This window comes from Artemia franciscana, chromosome 4 (assembly GCF_032884065.1).
Source record: "Artemia franciscana chromosome 4, ASM3288406v1, whole genome shotgun sequence".
Taxonomy (NCBI): domain Eukaryota; kingdom Metazoa; phylum Arthropoda; class Branchiopoda; order Anostraca; family Artemiidae; genus Artemia; species Artemia franciscana.
The window spans coordinates 7,372,442-7,391,843 of NC_088866.1; the positions used below are offsets into that span (position 1 = coordinate 7,372,442).

A 19,402-nucleotide genomic window follows, 5' to 3' on the forward strand; every position below is an offset into this window, starting at 1 on the left:
TAAAGCTTACAGCTTTTTAACCCCTCATGATCGTCAAATATTTAATTAAACTTACAACATTTATTGTTGCTAGAAGCTCTGGTTTTATAGGCTGTTTTGAATGCACATATAACTACCATCTTATGAATTTTCTCTTTATGAGAACGTATTTCCAGATTATAAATATTCAGATTACCGTGAAGTGAAGTTTATAAGACATTTAAGTCAGTATTTTTTACTGGCTATAGTTACTCGATTAAGTATACATAAGTATAATCAAGTAATCGATAATAATCGACTATAATCGATTAAGTTTAGTTATTCAAGCATCTATACATAAGTAAATTCGAGTACGAGTAACCTCAGTCATTCGGGTAATTATACATAATTATGTTCGATTTCAAGTAATTGTGATTATTCGAGTAACTATACGTAAGTATATACGAGTAACTTTAGGTATTCAAGTAACTATACATAACTATAGTTGAGCTCCAGTAACTTCGATTTTTAGAATAACTATGCATAAGTGTATACCAGTAACTTTAGTTATTCGATTAACTATACATAGGATAACTTTAGTTGTTCGAGTAAGTATATACAAGTATTATTACTCGTATAAACTAGTTAACTAATTACTGTAATTAATCTTCAATGTAAAATGATTTTAAAGTTAAATAGTCAAGAGTCAAGATTGGGATTTAAGAACTGCATTGTGCAACTCTTTTGAACCTGTTCAAAGTATTACCAGTGTCATAGGTTTTATATAGTATAGTTTTTATATTATATTATATTTATTAGTATATTTTGAATCAACCTTAGTTCTGCCCTAGGATGGATGAATGATAGACTATCTATCAACTAGTGAAATGACATCAATTATGCACAATTCTGATTTAAGGCCTATACCAGGTTTGCCTCTCACTGAAACTATCTGTCTTGGCTTTTTCTCCAACTAGCCATGGCTCTTAACTTTTTCATCATAATTCACCAAGCTGATTTTAATTCAACTCGAATCAATTTGAATTCAGGAGTCATGGGTCAGTTATTTTGTTTTGAAAAAAAATGTGTTTTCCATTAATAAAGCGTGTCCCAAGCTTTTCAAACTGTCTATTTTTTTGTTATGGCACTTGGTATTAACCAACTGACATATAGCAATCGCAAATTCGGTCGGTTTGTCGGTCCCGGTTTTGCTACTTTAGGCACTTCCAGGTAAGCTAGGACGATGAAATTTGGCAGGTGTACCAGAAACCGGACCAAATTAAATTAGAAATAGTCTTTTCCCCTATTTGACCATCTGGGGGGGGGGGGAGGTGAGGGGCCGGTTAATTCAGAAAAAATAGAAAAAGGAAGTATTTTTAACTTACGAATGGGTGATGGGATCTTAATGAAATTTAATGTCTGGAAGGATATTGTGTCTCAGAGCTCTTATTTTAAATCCCGACCGGATCCGGTGACATTGGGGGGAGTTCGAGGGAGAACCTAAAATCTTGGGAAACGCTTAGAGTAGAGGGATCGTGATTAAACTTGGTGGGGAAAATAAGCAGAAGTCCTAGATACGTGATTGACATAACCGGAATGGATCTGCTCTGTTTGGGGGAGTTGGGGATGGGGGGGGGTTAATTCTGAAAAATTAGAGAAAATGAGGTATTTTTAACTTACGAAGGAGTGACCAGATTTTAATGAAATTTCATATTTAAAAGGATCTCGTAACTCAGATCTCTTACTGTAAATACCGACCGGATCCATTGTCATTAAGGGGGGGAAGGGAGTTGCTGAGGAACCAGAAATCTTGGAAAACGCTTAAAGGAGATCAGAATGAAACTTGGTGGGCGGAATAAAAAGATTTCCAAGAACCGTGACTGACATAACCAGACTGGATCACTCCTCTTTGGTTGAGTTTGGGGGGGGGGGGAGTAGTTCGGAAAAATTAGAAAAAATGAGGGATTTGTAACTTACGAACGGGTGATCAGATCTTTATGAAATTTGATATTTAGAAGGATCTTGTGGTTTTAAGCTGTTATTTTAAATCTCGACCAGATCCGGTGACATTGGGGGTGTTGGATGGGGAAATCTGGAATTCTTGGAAAACGTGAAAATTGAGGTATCTTTGTCTTGCGAATGGGTGATCGGATCTTAATGAAACTTGATATATAGAAGGATCTTATGTCTCAGATGCTCCATTTTCAATTTGAATCGGATCTGGGGACATAGGGGGTTGGAGGGGGAAACAGAAATCTTGGAAAACGCTTAGAGCGGAGAGATCGGGATGAAACTTTATGGTAAGAATAAGCACAAGTTATAGATACGTGATTGACATAATTGGAACGGATCTGTTCATTTTGGAGGAGCTGGGGGGTGTTGAATTGGGAAAAAAAAATGAGGAATTTTTAACTTAAAAATGGGTGACCAGATCTTAATGAAATTTGATATTTAGAAGGAACTCATGTCTCAGAGCTCTTATTTAAAATCCCGACCAGATTTTTTGACATTGGGGGGAGTTGGAGGGGTCTTGGAAAACGCTTAGAGAAATCGGGATTAAACTTAGTGGGTAGAGTAAGCAAATGTCGTAGATACGTGATTGACGTAACCATATGGATCCACTCTCTTTGGGGGATTTAGGGTGGGGTTCAGTGCTTTTGTGAGTTTGGTGCTTCTGGACGTGCTAGGACGATCGAAATTGGTAAGCGTGTCTGGGAGCTGCTCAAATTGGTTTGATAAAGTCGTTTTCCCCGATTAGACCATCTGGGGGACTGAAGGGAAAGGAAAAATTAATGAATTGTGATATTTAGAAGGACCTCTTGACTCAGAGCTCTTATTTTAAATCCCGACCGTCATTAAGCCTCTGATTTTCCTTTTAAATCAATCTATTGATTCTTAGAATTTTGCTAGAGCTCATACAATATGAGTTCTTGGTTCTTGGCTCTTGGCTCGTCCGGCCTCGTCACAAGTGCCATATGAGCTCTTGTTTTTGTTCTAAAACTCAAAAATATGTTCAGAAAGTCCTATTGTGCTTCTGGGCCCTGAGCGTTTTCTCGTTGCTATTGTAGCAATCAATCTTTTATTTGGTTATGATTTTGCTTAAGTTCTTTTAACCTCTTTATTTTTTTCGGTGCTATGTTGAGAGGGAGAATGAGCTAATTGACTTGTAAACGTCAAAAGCGAGACTCAAGAAATTTTCCTTTTATCTTTTATTAGTTAGCCTTTTGTAGACACCTTTTACTTTTGATAGTCTGTTTGAAAGTTAGATGATTTAACGAAGGTACTGTTACCGTTCTTCTTTTTCTTCTTCTTCATCTTGTAACAAGATCAGGTATTTTGCAACTCGCCTGACACCTTAAATTCTTGTGTTAAATGGTAATTCGTTTTACCGTATGCTCCCCAGATGTTGCTGTTGCGCCTAAAGATTTTATCTGACTTTTCCAAGCTTTGCAAATAATTGCTGAAAGTATTTACTGAGCTAGTCTCGAAGAGAAGATCAGCAGCGTGATGTAAATCAGGAGAATAATATTCTGACTGAATACACATTATTCTGATATTCTTTCCTTTGATAGCAGCTTAGGAAACGGATTTTGCTAATTATCAATGTTGAGTAACAATCAGTGTTGAGTTTAGAAAAGCCTCAACATTATTAATTTGCTAGGCCCCTAGTCCTTAACTCTTTTACAAAATATCAGCAGGTTTAGTAAAACAAAAAAACGAAAAGTGCTCATGAAAGATTATGGTTACACTATAAAAGTGAGAACTGGCGATAGAGTCGACGAGAAACCCCAATATCATCTAGCTTTTGGTGGCACTTGGAATTTTTAAGTATAATCAATAAGCAATAAGAAAAATCATTTGAATTTATGCAGTTGGTAGAAATAGTGTAGTATAATAAGTGTCTAATCTCAGATTCGGACAGAAAAATGATTACAAAGCTTGAAAAATGCTAAGTTTCACCAGACGCTAGATGGTTTCAGTGTTTTTTTTTGCCGACACTAGTGCCAGTTTCTATTCTTATAGGCTACCCATATTGTTTTATGTGGATTCTCCTATATTTTGAGAGTGCAATACTCCTATATTATGTAATCAGTATTGGAGATTATAAAGGAGATTATGGATATTATACATATTTTTAACAGTTTGTTTACTATGAGATAGAGTTGTTCTCTCCAAGGTCATGCTGTAGGCTGCAGTCATGATGTGTAGAAGTCAAGTTAAATGTCAAAATCTCGTTTGTATAAGTTTTATTTTGTTATGTTATATTCCATGTAGTTTTTATATTCAATAAAAACTCATTTTTATTAATGGTAAAAGGTAAATTTTTTTTTTTGAAGGTAAAAATATTAGTTTTTTCGTTCATCTTGAAGGTCACCAATCACTTCAAATATATATGACTTCACATGTGCAAACGGAAATTTAAAGAATCATCCACTTTAGTGTCCTACAGTTAATTTTTCTGGTAACACTAGAATCGAGATTCTGGTTCGCCAGTGCCCGAATTCTGTATTTACTTTTTTTTTTCTTTTTTCAGGACTTCCAAAGAAGAGACTCTTCCCTGCTGTTTATGGGATGCAAGGTCTAGAAGCAAGTCAGAAGCATGGTGTTGATGCAATACCAGCAGTATCAATGGTCTACTTAGGGGCACACTTTAATGGTTATTTTTATCCTAACTTGTTTGTTTTGTTGTTTATTCAACTAGAATTAGGCTAAATTAATTTACTGCTTTAAACTATCAATTTAGGAAAACTAAGAAGATACATCACTTGTTTTGGTTATGATCTACCATTGATTTGGAGGGGGAATTCTGGACAAAGAGAGGCAAAACTTTCAATGGTTAAATTGGGGCCATCCTTTGATGGTTAATTGCTTTTTCGTTTAATTTTATCTTTTGTTTTTAAACTGCAATTGGGTGGACTAGTTCCAAATTTTTAGCCTGTTAACCATTTGAAATAAGTTTAAAAAGTAAAAAAAAAAAAAAATTAAAAAAAGTTTCACTGGTTTTGATTCCAGACTGCTAATAATTTAGGGGGGGGGGCTGGGGGAATTTTAGTTTTTTTGTTTGTGGACTTATAATTTTAAGCATAGATATTTTGTTTAAGAATAGTGCTTAAGTATTCTTTAGGTAGTTAAGTTCTTTACTTTGGAGTTCATCCAGATGCTTAGCCCAGAAGTGATGTTTGCCTGTCCCTCCAACATAGTTCCGGACCTTAGTAATTTTATTTCCTCTGTCAAACAACTAATATTTTAGGGTTTTTGTGTCGAAATATCAGAATTTTGTTGATCATTTTCATATTCTCTTGCATATTTATCTAATTTGTTAACTTTTTGTGTCGTTTCGAGTCCTTCATCCCCGTAATACATTCCTGTATACTGGCCTAAAACATGCAAAGTTGAAAATTCTCTAAAATCAGGGAAAGTCAACGAATAGTCATTTATTGAGGAAACCCAGTTCATACTCCTTTGTGGAGAAGTATCCCAGTACAAGCTTGCTCATTTCTGCCTCCCCCTCCCCATTCATGGATTTTTGAATGGATCCTCCAGCTGTGAGACAAAACCGGACAGACTTATTGAAACTAAGAATTTGGAATTTGCAAAGAGAATAGAGCCCCAGTCCCCGCCAATCATTTAATCGAGTTCTGTATCTGTCTAAACGTCTAAAATTCCTAGAAAAACAGAAATGTTACCAGATGTGCCTTTTAAACTTTAATAGTTCTCTCATTGCTAAAGAAATTAGGGTTTATCCTTTACTCCTTTCTAAGTGATGACGTTAGAAACTTGGCCTACGGCAAAAAAGTCAACTTTTGAACTAAGACAGATATTTTTTTTTTTTCGGTGGCAGTCGATAGCTCTTGATGAGCTGATCAAAGTATATGTCATCCTTTTTTGGTATACAAATTTCTTCCAGAGATATACCATTTAAAAGTTTAAAGGGGTTGACAACTTCAGTAGTGAGATACAAACTGAAACCAAAAATTGGCCGATACCAATTGAGAGAAATATAGGGGAGTTTTAAGCAATAGTCGCCTGTTAGCTCATCATCATCTTCAGCAATGAGGGGTTCGCAACTTTTGCTAATTGGTGTACCTGTTATTTGTTTCCGGTGTGTTTTTGATGGTAAGACTAATTTGGTTCCTGTGGTAAGACATGTAGGGGTTTTGTAAATAATAATCGAGCGATGAGGGGTTTGCAACTTTTACGAGTTGATGTACCTAGTATTTATTCTAAGATTCTTAGAGATTGACTACTTCAGCGTTTATTCGAAGCGAGGAAACAAAACCAAAGTGTTGCTCTTGCAACACTTTTCTCGGCGAAGCCGAACAAAGGTTGCTGCAACACCTCACGTTGCCCATGCAACGTAGATCTAGTTCAAGTTAAACTCTTAAAGCCTTGCAAACAGAACCAATTAAAAAAATTAAATACAGTAACAGTAAAATACTAGTAAGCTAGTACTAGTAATACTAGTTAAAGCCAGATGTGCTGAGATCTGCTATAAATGGTAACATTTCGTTCTGTGGGTCCTTTTTACGGAAACATTGTAATAACTAAAGAAGGGTACCATTCAATTTCTCTGTTATTATTCTTTACAAATATAAATTTAGGGTGAATGACGTATCGGAGTTCTGTAAGTTCGTTAAAAAATCAACAGAAAATAGAAGGTTGACTGATTCAATCCCACAGAACGATACCTTGCCAGAATACTTAGAACAAAAAATACAAAAAAAGATATGCACCAAGAAGGACTAAGAGAGATTTGATGAGGAGATGAATAGTTTAGAAGAGACGGCCAAAATGAAGTTGGATTTAGAGAATGCTAAATAACTGGAGTCGGTTGGACATGAATAAATATGGCGTGCCTTGAAAAGTATGCGAGTGAACTCAGCAACAGGCACGGATGGAGTACCTATTAAAATGTTGAAAGGGTCAGGAGCAGAGATACTGTCAGTCCTTGCATCAATATTCTCGGCTATTTTAAGAACATGTTTGTGGCCGCAAAATTGGCAGAAATCGATTATGATTCATTATTTAAGAAAGGAGAAAGGAACCTGCACAAGAACTGCAAGGGGATAACTCTAGGAAGTTCTATTAGTAAGTTGTTTTGTAGAGTACTGTCTAAAAGGATGTAAAAATGGTTGCATTATGAAGGTAGATTAATTGAATGTTAGGCAGTACTTAGGGAAAATTATAGTACAATAGATCATATTTTTTGTTTACAGGTTTCAGTTAGTAAATATACAAGGTATAGGAAGAAAAAGCTATATTCGTCGTTCCTGCACATTGGGAGAGTATTTGAAGCCGCTAGCTTCTACCTTCGTCGTCGCATCGGTGATCTTTATCTGTATAAAGAACAAATATTGCTTCAAACGAATATAGATACTGCTTGTATGGTTTCAGCCCTTGTCGTTCGCCGAATCTGTGATAAGTCTTGGAAATTAAGTATGTTTTCAATCGAAGAGAGTTTTTTTTTTAAGGATGGCAAAATGCTTTCTAGATGAAGGAAGAAAATGTACATGCCGTCAAGGATGATGAAAAGCTAGACTATCGAGAGAGATGAGTTGCAACTAGGTTCTATAACAATGTTTAGTCTGTGGCACGGAATATAAGGCACAGGGTGCAAATTGTCATTGCCACTTTTGACAACAACTCTACTAATTGTTGAAGTATTAAGAGGTTTCAGTGCAATTGACTGTTAGCTATTTACATAGCTCAAACACAGAAGATACAGATTGTATTTCCAACAAAATACCTCTTGCATTCAACGTAAAATTTTCCCAGGCAGTGTCAACAATGTCATTTGAACTAGGAACTAATGATACAGTGTATTCCAGCTTCGTGTATTCCAGCGTCGGGGCTTTTATCGGAAGCGTTTTGCCCTATAATTCACTCCTTCTTACCATTTATATAGATCGGTGAGATGATTCTAAAAAATTACCAAGGTTTCAAGGTTGCTCATTACTTTTGTCCCAGGCAAAACTTACCTTCCAATTTTAATGAGCTATCCCAGCGTCTTAAAAAGCACTCCTGTCCTGGGGAATTTTATTTATATTTATTTTATAAATATAAATATTTTATTTATAATTTATAAATAATATTTTATTTTATTTATAAATTCTATTATTTTATTATTACTCTATTGGTATTCTTTTTTTTTTCAGAAGAGCCCATAGAACAGAATGTTATCCTGTATTATTTGCAAAAGCTTATTGTGGAAGACAATTTTTCCATTTTATTTTTGTGGAAATAAAATCTAATAGCTAGGAGAACATAACTATTTTCCTCTCTTTGCTTAGTACCGGCTATAAACGTATAACTTTGCTCATTATCGTTTTTCAATCAATGCTCATTATTACATTCAGTACATTTCATTTGAGACGAGTCGAGATTTACCTCTATAAGTTGGGCATGTATAAGTTGTATTATGTTAATTCAGGAAAACTTGTAAATACCAGCATCTTGCTTTAACCCATTTAAGCTTTAATTTCACCAAATCTAACTTTCTCATGATGGTGGTGTATATTGGCCTCATTTTCATCAGTTTCCTGGAAAGAGAAAATTCTCATTTTATACAATGTCAAATATTGCCATTCATATTTTTCAAAGACTGGAGAACAAAGAATTTGTTTTTCTGCCGTTTTAATAAAAATTATCTGTAGCCTAAATATTTTTATTAATTTTTAATTGTAGAAACGTACTTAAGTAATATTCGAAATTAAGGTTTAATTAACGCTAATATAAACTTCAGAAGTCTTATTATTGCCCATAGTCAAGGCCGTATCCAGGGAGAAACCTGGGGGATTTGACTCTGCCCCTCCCATCCCCCCCCCCGAAATGTTTTCCCGACTCGTAAAAACGTAACAAAAATGAATATAGACAAATTTCTTGTGCGTTTTAGAACTTTTTTTGTGTAACCCCTTGAAAGTATATCATCTTTGTAAAACCCCCTCCGAAAAAAAACCTTGGATGCTGCCTTGCCCATAGTATTGATATTTTTAAGCTATGAGGCATTCAAAGAGGCTGGTTTATATTTTAAGCACTTCCTTGCCACCATCTATCCATATTTTTCTTCAAAATGATGACCTACGATATGCATCAAATTAAGTATGTTCAAACTCACGTAAAACATCCTAAAATATTAAATTTTTCTATCGTAAGACATACCTAAAGAGTCTTGTTTCCACTCTAAAATAATCATGCAGAAAAGTGGTAGTTTTTAATTTTAAATATAAGGAAGTATCGCAAGTTGGCTTATTTGATATGCTAAGAAATTGTAGTTTTGATTTTGTATTGATTTTCTCTTCACTTATAAGAAGAACTTTGTTATTGTTAATTACATTGTGCTGTTTTTTCATTATGCAAAACAGACTAGACGAAACGAGATAAGTCAACCTAAAGTGATTGACACAAAAAAAATTCAACGTCAGTTTTGTAATAATAGGCCTTACAATATACAACGACTTTTTTTGTTCTTTGCTATAATTGGTCTTATGTCTCTGTAAATCTTTCTCTCTGTAAATTGTCACGAAATGTGTGCAACTGTTTTTATAGATAAGAATTCTGAGGGGTATTTTATCGCTCTTTATTCTGAGAAGGCCCAGATAGGAAATCCGCTTATTTAAGACAAGTCCTGATTTGCTTACGCTATTCCTGCTTTACAATCTAACATAACATAAAGAATACGGGAAACTCTGCCAAGTACAATCTCACTGGTCTTCTAGCACTGTGTTCAACAAGTGAATCTTCAAGTAGTGGGTCAAGAAGCAGCTCTAACAGCGGTAGCAGCAGTAAATTTGATTCAGACGATTTCCAAAGTGAGGATCAAGGGGCCACTGCAACCACCAAAGGTAATTGAAATGAATAAATCTTCTTTACTTCTCACGGATATAATGTTTTGGACAAAATTCTTTAATCAGTTGGGGGCCTAGCGAAAACGGAGCAGGAACGGGACAAGTTGGGCACTTTTTTAGAATTGTAAGCATAATGAATGTTTTACTGTGAACATAATGAAGCAGACATTTATTATGCCCAAATATATGTTTCCCGTATTCCTTGGCATAGTCTATAGTCGTTCCCTTATTCCAACCAATTCCAACCTTTGTTTCAAACCAATATTTGTTTCCCTTATTCCTTGGCATAGTCTATAGTCGTTCCCTTATTCCAACCAATTCCAACCAATATTTGTTTCCCTTATTGCTTGGCATAGTCTATATAGTCAAAATAGTCCTTGTTTGCCCAACCGTTCAAGAATAAACGAAAAACTGGATGTCCTTGTATGAGGCGGGAGATGTCATAAGAAAATATTTAAGGGAAATGGGAACTTCTTGAGGGATGTAAAGAGGGCGGCTTTAAATAGATTGAGATGGAGGGGCGTAGGTAGCTGTGTTTACCCCAGGCGGCTACGTGCTGCAGTGCATTGTTTGTAATAGTAGTAGCATCCTATTTATGCATACTATTCAAGCATCTTGGCTGAGTGGTTGGAGCGCTGGCTTGGGAATTCTGGGTCCAAGGGGCATGGGTTCAATCCCAGTTGTGACCAGTTATTTAGTTTTGGACAGGGTCTGTGGCGTGACTGTAAGCTCAGCTAGAGTGGACCCAGCTCTAAATGGGTATCTGGGGAAGGTAAGCAGGAAGGGTGTGTGAAAGCACAGGATGGTTGCCCCCAACCCCCATTGCGCTTCCTGGCTGAAGGGCCATGAAACGGAGATCAGCACCGCCGGTTTGGACCTTAGGGGTCTAGTGACGTCTCACTTACTTACTTTACTTACTTATGCTATTTACTCTAAAATTTATGTTTGCAAATTCTAATTAGTTTGTTGTGATACAATATTGATAAAATGATTTAGCGCTACTGTTTTCAGCACCAGCACCAGTACAGCAGTTGACCTCCAAAGGAGTGGCATTTCAAAATAAACGAACGCCCACTGGCGTGCCCGCTGCAAGTACTCGACCAATGGCAACAAAGACTCGAAATCTCGGTCACACAACTTCTATTGTTACCTGTACTGCAGCTAAGGTAGGAAAACATCCAATTATTGATAATGTTAATAGCGGCTTGCTAAAATTCCGCCCTTCAGACAATGTTGTTATTAAAGTATATATATATTAGTATATATATATATATATATAAGTATATAGAAATGAAAACAGCTATATTAAGTTTAGTGCCCACCACCATCAGGATTTGAGTTATGGGTTACATTGAGTTACAGGATTTGATTACCAAAAAAAGAAAAAAAATTGTTCGTATGCATTTTACTCAGGATACGAGGGGATTCGGACAAAGATTTTGGGGGGTGGGGGTGAAACTCGGTAACTTTTTCACCTAGATACGGTCTTGGTTCAGTGCTGAAGTATTGATGTAATGATTAGTTGAAAGTTGTCACTTGATTTTGAAGAAAAAACCAGGTAGTTAAAACCTACTTCAATAATTTGGAATGGTTTACATCGAATTTTCAATGATAAATTTATTGAATGTATTTATTTAAAATTTAGTTTAATGTGTTTATAAAACATACAAATATATTTGTGTGATTAAAAAAGAAATCTATTTAAAAATTTTCATATCGTATATATATAATTTTTGTTTAATTATTTTTATTTTTTGTATCAATCTCTTAAATTATGCATTATTGAATTCTTGCATCAGAACGTCATCATTTCAGATTCTACCTTTGTTAAGTCCATAAAACTTAAAATAATTCAATTAAATTCCAAAAAGAATCAGTTTAGAAAATTAAGCAAAGCAACAATAAAATAGTAGTAAGCTAGAAAACTGTATGAGAAATAGTTTAAGCATTGAAAGTCCCTTGAACATTTTCCATCGACACATTTAACGCCATCTTTCAGAAATTACTGTAGCTTACAGCTTTTCACTTCCTAACTGATTGCTAAAGAAACATTATAGTAAATTATCTAGTAATGAATATGTGCTAAATAGTACTTTATGATACATTAGTAAATGGTATCTGTTAAATAATGGTAATACTAGTTAATTGTTTTAATAATTTTGGGAAAATAATAGTAAAATAATAGTTGTAAATTTTAGTGCATTAAATTATTGTTCAAATATTTTAAAAATACAGTAGTCCATTTTCCCTTGAGAAAATATATAACACCATCTGTCAGAAACCACTGTAGCTTTCAACTAACTAACAGCTGACTAAAGAAACATTAATTTGAAGTGGATAATTAACATAACCAAGAACTTTTTTGGTAAATTACTATAAAAAAGATAATTAAATTAGTAAATAGGAATAGAACAAGTGGTTGATTTAAAACCAAACTTGCTGAAGTCGGCTAGAAATGGTATAATTCTGTTCTATGAGTTCTTTTAATGGAAACATTATAATAACAATAAAATAGTACCATTTAATTCCCCGTTGAACATTCTTTCCCAAGATGATGGTTGCTACAATAACAGTTATGCCTCATCCCTCCAATAGAGTCATATATAGCCTTTACATATTGCCAAGAAAACGTTTTAATAATTATATTCTCTCTATATTATGCAGAATCTTTCTATTAATTAGATTCTTGTGTTTTCTTTTATTTTTACGCACGTTTAAAATCATTTTAAAATAATATAGTTATCTTATATTTATCTTATATGTATCTCATATTTCTTATGTGTAACTAATATATGTAAGTGCTCCCATTTTTGTCAATGGTTTTGGGCCATAGATTCGTATAAGAATAAAAGTTGTCGTTAACGAATATAATATATTAAAAAGATAAAAATAAATGGTATTTAAAGATTACAAATAAATAATTCAAGCAAGGAACAACAACGGATAGTTATAAATTATTTATTATTACTCTTTTGTCAGTCTAGTGTTGTTGTTTTTTTTTCTTCAGAAGAGCCCATAACACACAATGTTACCACACAATATGTGCAAAAGTGTTTTTGTGAAAATTAAAATTTAATAGCTAGGAAAATACTATCATTGTCCTTGTTTTCCTTAATATCGGTTATAAAAGTGTAAGTTCACTTATTATCGGCTTTCAGTCAATGCTTAGTACCTCATTCAGTACTTTTCATTTCAGACGAGTCGAGTTTATCCTCTCTGTCAGACTTGTATAAGATGGGATGTATAAGTTGTACTATGCTAATTTAGTAAAATATATGATTACCAGTATCTTGCTTTAACCTTTTTTAGCCTTAATCTCGTCAAATCTAATTTTGTCATGATAGGGGGGGGGGGGTTGGCCTCATTTCTTATTTTTTTAGTTTCTTAGTTTGAGTTTCATAGAAAGAAAAAATACCCAGCATTTTTTTTGCAACAGCAAATATTGCCACTTGTAGTTTTCAAAAAGTGAAGAACAAAAAAAAATTTTTGTGTCGTTCTAATAAAAATTGGTAGCTATATAATATGTTTTTCTAAAATATACACGATTGCTTGTGCTTAAGACTTTATAATTTTTCTTTTAAAAAAAAGAAGAAGAAAAAAGAAAGATTATTCCAAAAATTGATCTTTCTCAGTTTTCTTTTATTTTCTTCTTTTGTTTGCTTTTTTGGCCTAATACCGCATATAAGGAAACAAGTTATGTCTGTTACAATTAAAGAGAGGATAGGCATTTGGATAATTCGGCTACATTTTAACACTTATTAGCCGTCCGACCCGAGCGGTTAGCGCGCTAGACTTAACATCCTTTGTCTGCGAGGACAGGGGTTTGAGTCCTATTGTTACTGGTTATTTGGTTTCGAACGGTTGTCAGAGGTGTGACTCTGTAAGCTCAGCCACAGTTACCCCCGCTGCAAATGGGTACCTGAAGAAATCTGAGCAGAAAGCACAGGAAACGCCGGAGGATTAACCTCCAACCACTCATTGCACTCGCGGCCGAAGATAGTAAATCAGGAGATCAGTTCCTGCTCTACACAGATGCGAAAAAGTTAAAATAAAACAGTTAATACCAGTATTTTAGTTACCAATATTAAACAAATTATTAGTTTTACTTACTCATGTTTACAGAGGTGGAGTGTTGTATACCCTTAGGACAGAATTACTATTACAACTAATACTCTACTGTTGCAACAAGCCATCTCAGGGCAACACAGCTACGCATGCTCCTCTTCTATCCCAATCTATCCAAAGTCTCCCTATTTACTTCCTATCAGGAAATTACAACTTCTCTTAAACCTTTCCTATCGACACCCTTCCCCCCACCTTAAATGAGGACAATCTCCCTTCAGTTTAGCCTTAAACGGTTGGATGAGAAGGACAATCTTTGGCAATCTGTCAAACTTCATCCTCAGATCGTTCCCTAGCCATCTCAATCTTTTTCTCATTATTTTTTAATAATAAAATTAACAAGACATTTGCGAATCTCCTGCCATAGTTTTGACAACACCATTTTAAGTCTCGTATTTTCTAGCCAAAACGCACGAGGGAGCTTGATTCTACACCCGACGAATTCTTAGAAAAACGTCCCAGAGAAGAAGAACTTTCTCAAGAGCCAGTCACTCAGACTCCAGAAAGTATTCAGAGAGTGGCAGATCTCCGAAGGTCTTTATTAGGAGGACGAAGAACTACAGGTTTGGCTGTAGCTGTGGAAGAAGGACTCAGATCTACTGTTTTTCGGCCTTCCTCTTCTGCTACCAAGGAGATAGAAATTAGCAGCGAATCAGGTAGCAGCATGTCATTTGGTTTTCTTCTTTTTCTTTCTTCTTAAACATATTTCGGTTTCTTCGTGCATTTATGCTGTGAGATAAATTTGATAAAGTGAGATAAAGTGAGCGCAATTTCATGCGCTCACTTTCATCGAATAAAAGGCTGTTCTGCGATATTGTTGGTATAAATTTGGGACACATGGTTTGGCTAATGTTCGCCTTATGTGTAAATGTGCTTAACAGTTAGTATCAAAGTAAACAAAGTATTAACGTAATAATAAACACTCTGCAAGCATACTGACCCTGAAAAGAAAATATTTGTGATATAATTTGTTTTCAATGAAGCACCAATAACGTAGTAAGTTTTAAACTTTTACACTTAGGGAAGGGGGCAGTATACAAACTCTTGTTTGTAGTGAAGCTATATTTGTCTTGAGCAGTCTTGGAAAGAACTATAAAATTAAACTAAATATTTGATATATAATGATATTAATTGCTGATAGCTCATCAGTTCGAAATTTAATTTTGCTGCAATGTTTGTGTTCGTTTTCAATGTTGTAATAAGTACAAAAGAAAATATTTGTAACATAATTCGTTTTCAGTAAAGCTCCAATGACGCAATAGGTTTTAGGCTTTTACAGTGAAAGAAGGAGGCAAAACCCAAAGTCTTTTTTGTAGAGATTTTTGTTCGTTTCAAGTTTGCTTTCCATATTCAGCTTAAGCTGTACTCGTTTTAAGATTTATTTATTCGTTTATATAAGTGCCTATCGTATGATTGCCATGATTGTTTATTTAATTTTGATTGTTATTTAATTTAATAACATTTAATTATTTACTTTAATTATTATATAATTTGATTGTTAATTTTTAATAGTAATTTCTTCTTTTTTTTCTTAGTTTGAGTTATTGTAGGTTTCTATTTCTTCTGATCATAAGTTTAATATGGCCTTTACTTTTCTTTAGAAAGCTTATTTTTTCTTAAAGTTTTCTTAAAATTAATTTCTGTTCTTTTATTTGTGCCAAAGTTTCAAGTTTTCCGAATTCCTTATTTTTTTTTTTACTCCAAAATAAATTAGCAGTTTTGATAAGAAGTAATAAATTAAACTGAATATTGAATATATAGCGATATTAATTGCTGAAAGCTCACCAATAAAAGCTCAGTAATAATAAGCAACTTTTGTACTGTGCAACAGCACAGTACAACTTTTTTACTGTGCAACAGCCGTTGCACAGTAAATCAAAGTTAAAATGTAAATCACTAAGTCCAAATAATGGGCAGGTTTACACAAGTTACAATCCTTGCCCTGGTGACTAGGGAAGATCTCTCAATCCCTAAGCTATAGTAATTTGAATTTTGGACTATTTGAACAATGGCTATTTTGAAATTTTGATAAGATGCATCTGGAGAAAAAAAAGGCACAAGGAGAAGGGGGGGGGGGTCTTGTTACTTTTTAATCACTTTCGATTCTAAAAAACTTACAACTTAGATCAGTTACAATTCTCGTCCTGGGTACTATGGAGGATTTCTCAACCCCTAATTTATAGTAATTGAACTTTGGACTATTTTGAACGAAATGGCTATCTAAAAATTTTATCGAATGTATTCGGGGAAAAACACGTGAGGGGAGAGGGGTAGATACCCTTCGATCTCGTTTGGTGACTCTTAAAACGGTAACTTGATCTTTCAATTTCCAATCAAACGAGCCATCTCTGAAGTTTATGCGACCAACCCTTACATAAAACCTCATATGGCGTCGGTGCACAGCTTATACCACTTGCCCCCAGGCTCTGGGGGGATTTGTCGACCCTGGGATTTGTTATTTTATCTCTAATTATTTTGAATAAAAGAACAAAGTTTCCCTCGGATCTTTTTTTACTCTTAAAAAGTGAACTAGAACTTTCAATTTCCAATCAAATGAGTCCTCTCTGAAAGTTATACGAGCATCCCTTTCATAAGAACCATATATACCCCCAGGGCATAACTTACAACGCCCGGGCCCTGGGTAGTTGTGTCGACACCTGAGTTTTGTTAATTGACCTTTTTTTTTTTTTTTTTTTTTTTTTTTTTACAAAACTATCTCAAAATTTTCATCAGATGCATTCAGGGAAAAAAGGTGGTGGGGGGGGGCTAGTTACCCTCTGATCACTTTTGTCTCTTGAGAAGGACACTAGAAATTATGATTTCCAATCGAATAAGCCCTTCCAAAGTTTATACGATCATCCCTTCCATAAAAACCTTATATTCCTCCAAGGCATATTTTACAACACTTGCCTCTAGATTCTGGGGGAGGGCCTGTTTTATCCCTGGAGTTTTTGTTACATTATCTTTGGTCTATTTTGAATAAAATGGCTATATACAAAATTTGATTGGATGCAATAAGGGAAAAGAAGGCTGGGAGGGAGGGTTGATCATGCTATCTTATCGTTGGACTATTTCAAACAAACTGGCTATCTCAAAATTTTCATTTGATGCATTTGGGGAAAGGGTTTCTGTGTCAGGGGGAGGGGTAGATGCCCTCCGTTAACTTTTGACTCATATAAATGTATCATATAAACTATCAATTTCCAATCAAATGACCCGCCTTCGAAGTTTATACGACCACCCCTTATATTAAAACCTTATACGCCTCCGGGGTATAACTTAAAAAACACTTTTTTCTCTGATGTTTGAAATATTTAAAAATGGCCATCTCAAAATTTGTATCGGAAAGATTAGGGGGGAGGGGGGGAAGGGCAAGGTGGGCTAGTTTTGCTCGGATATCTTTTGACTCTTAAAAAGTGAACTAGAACTTTCAATTTCAAATCAAATGAGCGACCTTCGAAAATTATACGACCAGCCCTTAGATAGAACCTTACATGCCTCCGAGGCATAACTTAAAACACTTGCCCATGGGCTCTGGTGGGTTTTGTTGACCCCGGAGCTTTTGTTATCTGATGTTTGAACTATTTTAAAAAATGTCTATCTCAAAATTTGTATCGGATGGGTCTGGGGAAAAGGGGTTAGGGCAGGGGGAGAGGGTATTCGCCCTCGGATCTCTTTTGATTCTTAAAAGGAGATTTCCAATCAAATAAGCCCTCTCTGAACTTTATACGATCATCCGTTCTATAAGAACCATATATGCCCCCAGGGCATAATTTACAACGCCTGCCCCCAGGCCCTGGGGGGGGGGTTGTATCGACACCCAGGTTTTTCGTATCTAAGCTCTGAACTATTTTTTAACAAAATAGCGATCTTAAAAATTTTATCGGCTGGGTTTTGGGGAAAAAGAGTGTACGGGGGGGGGGGCTAGTCACCATCAGATCTCTTTTTACTCTTAATAACTGAACTAGAACTTTCAATTTCCAATCAAATGAGCCCTCTCTTAAGTTTATACGAGCATCCCTTCCATAACAACCGTATTTTACCCCAGTGCATAACTTAGAGTGCCTGCCCCCGGGCTCTGGGGTTTTGTCGACACTGGAATTTTGTTATCTGACATTTGAACTATTTATAACAAAATGACCACCACAAAGTTTTTATCGGATGCATTTGGGGAAAATGGGGTGTGGGGGGATAGTCGTCCTCCGATCTCTTTTGGCTCTTAAAAACTGAACAAGAAATTTTAATTTCCAATCAAATTAGACCTCTATGAAGGTAATATGAGTAGCCCTTCCATTTTAACCATATATGCCCCTAGGTCATAACTTACAACGCCTTCCTCCGGGCCCTGGGGTTGTATCGGCACCTGAGTTTCGTTATCTGACCTTTCAACTTTTTTTTTACAAAATGGCTATCTCAAAACTTTTATCGGACGGATTTGGGAAAAAGGGTCGTGGGGGGGAGGCTATTTGCCCTTCAATCTCTTTTGACTGTCAAAAAATGAACTAGAATTTTCAATTTCCAATCAAATGAGAACTCTCTCAAGTTTATACGAGCATCCTTTCCATAAGAGCCATTTATGCCCCCAGGGTATAACTTACAATGCCTGCCCTCGGGCCCTGGGGGGTTGTGTCAACCCCGGAATTTCTGTCAAATGATCTTTGAAAGTTTTTTTTTAACTATGATGTATCAGATGGGTTTTAGGAAAAAGAGCGTGGGGTGGCTAGTTGCCCTCTGATCTCTTATTACCCTTAGATAAGATAAGATAAGATATTTATTTCAAAAAAATCACTATCACAAGCCCTCAAAGGGCCGAATTCGGACTTCGGAGTCGACTAATAAAACAAACAAAGCAAAAAACACAAAGCTAATAATAATAAATAATCAAATTATGAGTCAAAAAAATAAATAAAAAAATATATAAGTCAGAAAAAAAGGAAAGGGGACAAAAAAGTATAATAACACAGAAATAAACAAGAAATAAACATATATATCCACAAATTAAAAGGGACACTAAAAAAAAGTCCAAAAACTCACAAAAAAAAGAACGAAGCATAAAACACATGAAAAACACATATGAATTAAAAGGGAAACTAAACCAAAACAGCGGGAGGCAAGCAAATTAGTGTAACGACCTAAAGCACCTCACAAAAAAAGAAAGGGGGGGGGGAGAAACTAGTTGGCTATTTTATTTATTTTTTCTGTGATGAAGGGGACGAAGGTTTTTTCATATCTGGAAGTAACGCAGCGAATGGGAGACAAAACTGGGATAGGCTCAGAAACAGCTCAAGGCTGTCGTAATCTGGATGGTGAGTGACGTTTGGGGAAAATACTTGCCGTCCGAGGGTTCGTTATTGCATTTTTTGAAAAACGGAGGCACAACGACGACCTCCTTCGCTCAAGGGTTTCCAAACTGGCTTTTTTTAGGAGCAGAGAGTAAGGCACCTTGCCTTCTTTGAAAATTATTCGCAAGGCTCTTT

At 35.3% G+C, this 19,402-nt stretch overlaps 1 protein-coding gene across 2 annotated transcripts in view; it reads left to right on the forward strand.

The window, feature by feature from the left end:
- Positions 1-19,402, forward strand: part of LOC136025929 (uncharacterized) — a 44,219-nt gene that overhangs the window by 15,750 nt on the left and 9,067 nt on the right. Inside the window, exons 4-7 of one of the 2 annotated variants that reach the window (XM_065702010.1) lie at positions 4,493-4,615; positions 9,675-9,800; positions 10,815-10,969; positions 14,329-14,581. In XM_065702010.1, the coding sequence (XP_065558082.1) occupies positions 4,493-4,615; positions 9,675-9,800; positions 10,815-10,969; positions 14,329-14,581 (657 nt within the window). The remainder of the gene's footprint in view (positions 1-4,492; positions 4,616-9,674; positions 9,801-10,814; positions 10,970-14,328; positions 14,582-19,402) is intronic. The other variant, XM_065702011.1, reaches the window with a different exon arrangement.